The sequence below is a fragment of the Myiozetetes cayanensis genome, unplaced genomic scaffold, assembly GCF_022539395.1.
Source record: "Myiozetetes cayanensis isolate MyiCay16 unplaced genomic scaffold, myiCay2020 scf32, whole genome shotgun sequence".
Lineage (NCBI taxonomy): Eukaryota > Metazoa > Chordata > Aves > Passeriformes > Tyrannidae > Myiozetetes > Myiozetetes cayanensis.
Genome location: NW_026087544.1, coordinates 5,549,519 through 5,558,132, shown reverse-complemented (window position 1 = coordinate 5,558,132; position 8,614 = coordinate 5,549,519). Strand labels below are relative to the sequence as shown.

The window sequence follows — 8,614 nt, the reverse complement described above, 5'->3', positions numbered from 1 at the left end:
TTTCCCGCCCAATGGGGGCCCGAGGGCGGAGTCGCGAGGAGGCCCGCGCTTCGCCCTGAGCGGCGTGAGGCTCAGCCAATCAGAGACCACAGCGAAGGCGAGCAGTGACCAATGAGGGAAGGGGGCGGGGAAAGAGCGGCTCGCGAGAATTCCGGAGGGACGCTGGGAACCCGCGTCTGAGCGCGGGGGCCAATGGGGGAGGGCGGGGCGGGGCGGTAATAGCTGGCGGGTAAGGCAGCCAATCGGGCGGCGGGCATGAGTTCCTCCCAGCGGCCAACGAGCGGCGGAAAACCTTCCCGTGGTTGAACCGCCGCGATTGACAGGCGGGGCCGCCCAATCAGAACGCCGCGCCCTTTCTAACTGACCAATGAGTGGGCCGCGGCTCTCCCCGCCCCTCCCCGGGTGCCAGCGGGCGGAGTGACAGCGCAGTGAGCCAATGGGAGCGCGCAGCGCCTGGCTGTGGGCGGTACCTCCCAGCACCGGCGGCCAATGGGCGCGGGCACCGCCCCGGGCAGCCAATGGGCGCCGGGGCGGGGGCGGCGCGCGCTGCCGGCGCGGCTCCCAAGATGGCGGCGGGTGCGTGAGCGGGGCGGGCGGGGAGGGCCCGGCGGGAGCGCGGCCGCCGCCGCCATGAAGGGCAAGGAGCGCTCGCCCGCCAAGGCCAAGCGCTCCCGGGGCGGCGAGGACTCGGCGTCCTCCTCCTCCTCCTCCCGCGGCTCCAAGAAGCCCAGCGGCTCCTCCGGCAGCGGCGGCGGCGGCGGCTCCAACGGCGGGAAAGCGGCGGCGTCCGGCGAGAGCAACAGCGGGAGCGGCCGGCGCGGCGCGCACACCGACAAGGGCCGCGCCGGCAGCCGCGAGTACGAGAGCGGCGCGGCCGCCAGCGGAGGGGGCCGACACGGCTACAGCGGCAAAGCCGCGGAGGCGTCGCGGAGCAGCAGCAGCCGCGGAGAGTCGCGGGCGGCCGCCGCCTCCTCCTCCTCCTCCTCCTCCTCGGAGCCCGGCGAGTACAAGACGCTGAAGATCAGCGAGCTGGGCTCGGCGCTGAGCGACGAGGCGGTGGAGGACGGGCTGTTCCACGAGTTCAAGCGGTTCGGCGACGTGAGCGTGAAGATCAGCCGCCTGCCGCCCGGGCCCGGCTCCGGCTCCGGCTCCGACGAGCGCGTGGCCTTCGTGAACTTCCGCCGGCCCGAGGACGCGCGGGCGGCCAAACACGCGCGGGGCCGCCTCGTGCTCTACGACCGCCCGCTGAAGATCGAGGCCGTCTATGTGGGCGGCGGCGGCCGCCGGCGCAGCAGCCGCTCCCCGGCGCTGCTGGATAAGGAGTCTCCGTACGGGGCGGCGGCGGCGGTGGGGGCGGTGGCGGCGGCCGTGCGGCACCCGCCGGCCGGGGCCGCGCAGCGGGCGCTGTCCCCCGCGGGCAGCGGCGGAGCGCTGGGCTACCGGGACTACCGGCTGCAGCAGCTCGCCCTGGGCCGGCTGCCGCCGCCGCCGCTGCCGCGGGAGCTGGAGAGGGAGCGGGACTACGGCGGGTTCTACGAGGCGCGGGTGCGGCCCGCCTACGGGCTGGAGAGGGTGGCCGGCGTGGCGGCGGCCGGGGGGTTCCGCGGAGGAGGAGGAGCGGGAGGAGGAGGCGGTGCCGGAGCGGCGGGCGAGGAGGAGATCAGCCCCGAGGACGACCAGAGAGCCAACCGTACCTTGTTCCTGGGCAACCTGGACATCACCGTGAGCGAGTCGGACCTGAGGCGGGCGTTCGACCGTTTCGGGGTCATCACCGAGGTGGACATCAAGAGGCCGGGCCGCGGGCAGACCAGCACCTACGGGTTCCTCAAGTTTGAGAACCTGGACATGGCGCACCGGGCCAAGCTGGCCATGTCGGGGAAGGTGCTGCTGCGCAACCCCATCAAGATCGGGTACGGCAAAGCCACCCCCACCACCCGGCTCTGGGTGGGCGGCCTGGGGCCCTGGGTGCCCTTGGCCGCCCTGGCCCGGGAGTTTGACCGCTTTGGTACCATCCGCACCATCGACTACCGCAAAGGGGATTCCTGGGCCTACATCCAGTACGAGAGCCTGGACGCGGCGCAGGCGGCCTGCACGCACATGAGGGGCTTCCCCCTGGGGGGCCCGGACCGCCGGCTCCGCGTGGACTTCGCCGACACCGAGCACCGGTACCAGCAGCCCTACCTGCAGCCCCTGCCCCTGCCGCCCCCGGCTCACTACGAGCTCGTGGCAGAGGCGGCTGCTTTCGGGGCTCACCGGGGAGCCCCCCCCGACCCTCTGCGGGGGGCCCGGGACAGGACGCCACCGTTGCTTTACAGAGACCGCGACAGAGACCTTTACCCGGAGACGGAGTGGGTGCCCCCGCCGCCCCCCGTGCGGGACAGGAGTAACCGGGCGGCTGCCTACGACCCGCTGGAAAGCCTGGAGCGCCGCCGGGACGGGTGGTCCTTGGAGCGGGACCGCGGGGAGAGGGAGCTGGGCAGTAGCAGTCGGGACCAGCCCAGGAAGCGGAGGCTGGCGGAGGACGGAGGGCGGCACTTGGACCGCTCCCCCGACAGCGAGCGCTCCTCGTCCTCCCGCAAGCGCCACTGCCTGGCTACCAGCTCCCCGCCGGACCGCAGCCCCGAGCTCCTGGGGGGCCGGGAGCGGTACAGCAGCGACCCCGAGCGCTCGTCCCGCCTGCTCCTCTTGGAGCGGCCGTCCCCGGTGCGGGAATCGCGCCGGGGCAGCCTGGAGCGGGGGCAGAACGAGAAGCGCGACCGCAAGAACTCGGCGGAGCGCGAGCGGAAGCACCGCGGCGGTGCCGCCGCCGCCGCCCAGGAGGGCAAGAGCCCGGCCAAAAAGGATGAGCGGGCGGCCGAGGGAGGCGGGGGGGGCTCCCGCCTCAAACCCCCTCCCCAAAAACAGCAGCAGGACGGGGCGGCGCAGGCCGGGGCGGCGCCCAAGCTGTGCTTGGCCTGGCAGGGGATGCTCCTGCTGAAGAACAGCAACTTCCCGTCCAACATGCACCTGCTCCAGGGGGACCTCGGCGTCGCCAGCAGCCTCCTCGTGGAGGGGGCCACGGGGGGGAAGGTGGCCCAGCTCAAGATCACCCAGCGGCTCCGGCTGGACCAGCCCAAGCTGGACGAGGTGAACCGGCGCATCAAGGTGGCGGGGCCCAACGGCTACGCCATCCTCCTGGCCGTGCCCGGCGCGGCGGAAAACCGCGCGGCCGCCGGAGCCGCCGAGCCCGCCACCACCTCCACGCAGAGGCCGCTCAGGAATCTGGTGTCCTACCTAAAGCAAAAGCAGGCTGCAGGGGTGATCAGCCTCCCCGTGGGGGGGAACAAAGACAAGGAGAACAGCGGGGTGCTGCACGCCTTCCCGCCCTGCGACTTCTCCCAGCAGTTCCTGGACTCCACGGCCAAGGCGTTGGCCAAATCCGAGGATGACTATCTGGTCATGATCATTGTCCGGGGGGCGTCCTAAGGGGCCCTCGTGTTCTGTTCCCAACCCTGCCTACTCCTCCACCCAGCCCCTCCAGCGTGTGCCAGGTGCTATGGGATACAGCCTTAGCCAGCCCTGTTGTTATTTTAATTAGACCTTTGTTTGTAGGTGACTTTTTTTCCCCCCGGCCCGATTTTCTGTTACTACGTTTTTCTATAAAGGTAGAAGCCAGAGAGGTTGGTTTAGGTGTAGTGTGAATAGGATATTTTGAGAATTTCCCTATCAGTGGGGACAGCAGGGAGGCTCGGCCTGCTTTGATTTACAAAAAAAAAAAAAAAATTGAAAAAAAAATAAGAAAAACGAGAACTGGGGAGGGGGAGGGAGAGGGAAAAGAAAAAACTCCCGTCTTCTTGATTTTGATTTGTGTCCTTATTTCATTTCATGTTTTTTAAAGCAAGTCCAAGAGCTTGTCGTCCTCTGACAGAGCTCCAGACCCAACAGACCAGGTTTAAAGCACTCGTTGGAATTGGAAAACCACACGTTTAGTGGCAGATTGGTGTCAGCTCCTTTTCTGAGCCCTTGAAATTCCGTGTGGGCCTTGGGGATCACTTCCCTCTGGAGCTGGAATGGTTTCCCCTTTGGGTCGAGTGGCTCAAGGTCGATGTTTTCCAGGTGGGCAGAACACAATTCCTTCTGGGAAAGGAATTCCTTTCTCATCCAGCCTCTCCCCTCCTCCCCTCTGCCAGGTGCATGCACTGAAACCGGGCTTTTTCCCAGGTGTATCCCCCCGTTTCCCGGTGTATCCCAGACGTGCACTTTGGGTTTGGAGCGGTGAGGAGGTTTTGGTGACGAGCTGGGAGTTTTTGTTACAAACCAGGAACGTTGTGCCCGCTCTGGTGTGCAGGAAATGAGGAGGTGCTTGAAGGAGAACTTGAGTTCTGTTGTGGGTTTTCAGTTTTACTGCCAATTTTTTTTTTTTTTTCTGTGTGTGTTTTCCAAGAATTGCAGGTACAGTGGGGTCTGGTTCCACAGTGCAAACTCTCAGCAAGTAAGTGCTTCTCTCCAGAGATGCTTTTAATTCTGGGATAATTTAATTACATAAAAGTTCTCATTAACGTTTTACCTCTTTGTTAATAGCAAGGAACTGCTGTCTGCTAGGGACTCTTCAGGTACAGTGCAGTGGGCATTACATGAGGTTTATCATTTTCTGGGCACCTGGAGAAAAGTGGTTTTAGCATCTTGGAGAAGTATTAAAAACACTCCGAGGTGCCAAGGTTTGAGCTCTTGTTCCTGTGATTCAAGGATGAAACAGTTCTGCTTTTTTTTTTTTTTTTTTCCTTTTCAAAGAACATGGTTAATTTTCTCTTATTTTTCCCCAACAATTGGGCACTTTTCTTCACCTGTCTCAGCCACCTTGGTAATCCAGGCATTTAGGAGGGAAGAAGGGATTTAAATCCCTAAAGGGGGATCTAAATCCCCAGTGCTCTGTTTAACAACCAAAAGGATGTTGCAGCAACTTCTAAACTGGAGTGTAAATCTGACTGGTATCTCTTTACAGGCCCCAAAAATTGTGATCTTGCACTTAAACCCAGAATGTAACCTTGCACTTAGCCACGTTTTCAGGGATTTGGGCCACGGAAAAGCGACGCTGCTCCAATAGATTCCTTGGGTGATGGATGCAGGGGTGGGTTGATTTGTGGTACAACTTGATCAGATTCAAAATGGGGAATAAGTTGTGAATAGGAGATGAAGGAGGAAATGTCTTGAATGTACTGTGTGGGTGTAACTGAACTTGCTTGAGTTTCTGCCACAAAAATAGGGAAATTTTTGTTACTGAACCACTTTGGTTGATTATCTGCCTGGAATGAATGGACACAGTATCCCAAGAACTAAGAATTCCAATGTGGCAGGGGGGTTTTGGTTTTCAAAGCTTCTTTTTCTTTCTAAGTGAGAAGCTAAAAGCCTCATTTAATGCTCTTAAATTCGAGGGGTAAAACTCAGGAGTTCTGGGTTGTCCTTCGGGGTGAATGTAAGAGATGGCAGAATTCAGCTGTTCAGCTTCCTATTAACAACGAGAATTTTGGGGGAACGACACCTTAAATGCAAATCACTGTGTTGTGGGAGTTCCAGAGTGTTTACCACTTAATGCAAAGAATGTTTTGGTTGGAGCAGGTGTCTGTTGTGCGTCAGCAGGGGATCAACTCTGTTCAAGTGCTGCTCGTGTTCAGAGGGGGTTTTCTCGTTGCATCCGACAGGAATCACTTGCAAAGGGTTTTCTAGGAAAGAAATTTGAACCTCTGGGAATTCAAATCCGCCCTAAACAAGGGAGAAAAAAAAAAAAAAAAAGAAGGAAAAAAGCACTAAATGTTTGTGTTGGACACTGGAAGTCGCTGAGAGCAGCGTTTGTTCCGCTGAGGCACAGCAGGCACCTGCTTAAAAAGCCATAAAACTTGGGGTCAGCGTGGCTGGTCAAGGCAAACTCAGTGTGGGAAGAGCATCCTGGGTGCACTTCCAGTTTTTCCTTGGGAAAATCCTGGTGGTTTTAACTACCACTGGTTGCAGTGAGCCAAATTGTGCTATGCTGGGCGGGGGATGAAAAGGAGCGGGCGAGGCTGTGTTTGACTCCAGCTTTTCCGGCTCCTTATTTCCTGGAGTATCTCCCTTTAAATCTGGTTTATTTGTAGCGGCTGCTCTGTTTTGTAAGCAAAGATTTTAACACCCTTGGAGGGTTCTTAAGGGCAAAACATTGACTGGCAGCCGCTTTGCCAGGATCCCGGTGCTGCCATCCCGGATGGGCTGTGCTTTCCCCCTTGGTCTGAGGGATTCCCCCACTGGAGTAACTGCCCACTGAAGTTGTCTTGGCCAGGGCTGAGCATTCAGAAGCCCGTGGGTGATACCACTGTGTGCAGAGCAAAGCAGATGTAGCAGTTGTTGGCTCTCTCCTTGTGTCTGGCATTCCGTTGCTCCGGCGAGAGCTGGGTTTCCCTCCACATTCGCGTGTGCAGCTGATGTTCCGATATTTCATTAGCGTCTTGAATTAGCCTGGAAAAAGGATGTCCCTTTTCCCTGAATCATTTCACCCTTGTGCTTGAACGCTTTGGGGGAAAGAACCTCAAGTGACTCATAGTTTTTGTTCGAGATTTCAGTTCGCTGGGGTTTGGGGTTTTTTTTGTGTTGTTTTTTTTTTTCCTTCTTTTAATTGGAAACATTACGCAACTTCCTTGGCCTCCATCCAGCCGCTTTGTTTGCTCCCGTTGAGCTGCTGTGGTGGGAACACCGAGGTTACTCTCAACCCAGAGGTTTTAGGGTCAGAAATACCAAACGCATCTTTGTCAGCGCTGCAGAGAGAAGGGCTGGGCAAGACAAAAATCTTCCCTTCTCTCTCTCTTTCTCACGTTTTCCCACGAGGGTGTTGAAAGGTGGAATATTTCGGTGAAACTTTTCTCGGCAGAGAATGGGTTGGAATTTCTTCCACGGGTTTGGGAGACCCTCTGGTTGATGGTAACCGAGGTGAAAGGCCTCGAGCGTTAATGGGGGAGGAGGAGGGGAGCGAATCAAAATTGTGAAGACAGGTTCAAAAACTCTGAGGACTCAGGGATAAAACGGCTTGGAAAACGGTGATTCCTGGCTCTTTAAGTGAAACAGTGTTGAGGGACTCCTGGGGAGTCCGTGTGTGTGCCCAGAGGGGAAGAAATGATGCCATGTGTCTCTAGAGCTTTTGGGGTTCTTTCCCCTTCGTCCCCCGCTGTGCAGCATCGAAGGACAGATATTCCAATGATTCATAGACTGGACGATGAGGTGATTTTTGTATCAGGCGTAAAAAAAAAACGGCCCAGCCGGTTCAGAGAGGGGTTCGTTGAACATTCAACTTCCCGCAGTTCCGATTTGTGCGCGAGCGCTGGCGGAGAAATACGACTTGAATAGCAACAATTTTCAGTTCCACTGGGCGTGTCTTTGATTTGACCTTTTTCCTTTACTACTTTGGCGCGGCCAAACGAGGGCAGAAGAGCTGTGTTAGCAACACTACATTTCATGGGTTTGGTGATAAAAGTTGCCTTCGGGGGAGATAACCCCGGGAGGAAAGCCAACCCAGCTGAGCCACAGTTGGGTTGGTTTTCCTCGTGGTTAATGGTTTCAACGTGTCCCATCAGCTGTTACTGCGAGTTGGGTAAATGCTCAGTACTGTAAGCCTTAGTTTAACCTTGGTCCAAAACGAAGCCCTGCACTACTTGCTTGTTTTGCATCTCCCCCCTGGAAGAGACGACTTCATTCTTGAGGGGTTTTGTGCCCGTGGGTTTGAATTGGTGCTTTTTTTGAAATCCAAGTAGAATATTCAGAAAGGCCTCGTAGCTCTTTGTGTCCATCTGTACGATGTAGGGAGGGGGAGAGGGGGAAAAAACAACAAAAAACAAAAAACAAACCCCCCCAAATCTGGTGTAAACATTTGTATTGAAATAACGTTTTCTTTCCTCCTCGCAAAGCAAATCTGGTGGACTGCAGAAGACATGGGATACCAAGCTCTAAAATGGACCTTTGGGAAGAGAAGCTGTGGCTTATGTGGAATTTCCATGGGCCTCCTGATGGAAGAAAGCTTATCTGTTTAGTATTTGTGCATTTTACTAAAAAAAAAAATGGCAGCTTTAAAAAAAAAAAAAAAAAAAGTTGTGTATCTGCTATTGTGATGCCAATGCCCGTGTTTTAAGTGGAAAAAAAAAAATGACCTCTTTGCTTTGTGCTGTGTACACAAGATTGCTGGAAAAAAAAAAAAAAAGTAAAGGAAATACCCTTTTTATGGCTCACACAGCTTTGAAAGTAGCTGTCACTCAAAAACATGCGCTCACAGTTGAGCTGATATTTTGTTTCATTCTAAATAAATTGTTTCTTTTGAGGAAAAAAAAAAAAAAAAGAGAGCAAAAAAATCATGGTTTTTCTGGCCTGGGAGTTGAATTGACGACAAAACGCGTCGGCAGCGGAGAGGGGTCCCCGCTGCTGCTGCTGCTGCTGCTGCTGCTGCTGCTGCTGCTGCCCGTGTCTGAGCTGATAGTTTTGTGGGGCTTGTGAGCAAAAAACAGAGGAGAGAGAGAGAGAGATTAAACCGACACACCTTTTCGCGTTGACCGACCTGTTGTGCCAAAGCGGAGGAATCCTGGTCCACTGCCTTGCTGTGACCCCCCCTTCTCCTCCCCACACC

General features: G+C 56.8%; 1 protein-coding gene across 1 annotated transcript; it reads left to right on the top strand.

Annotated features, from left to right (window-relative positions):
• Nucleotides 1–629: 629 nt before the first annotated feature.
• On the top strand, nt 630–8,199 carry RBM15 (RNA binding motif protein 15). The gene has a single exon (XM_050327109.1). It carries the CDS (start codon nt 631–633, stop codon nt 3,463–3,465), a length of 2,835 nt encoding a protein of 944 aa, XP_050183066.1. The 5' UTR covers nt 630; the 3' UTR covers nt 3,466–8,199.
• Nucleotides 8,200–8,614: the final 415 nt, after the last annotated feature.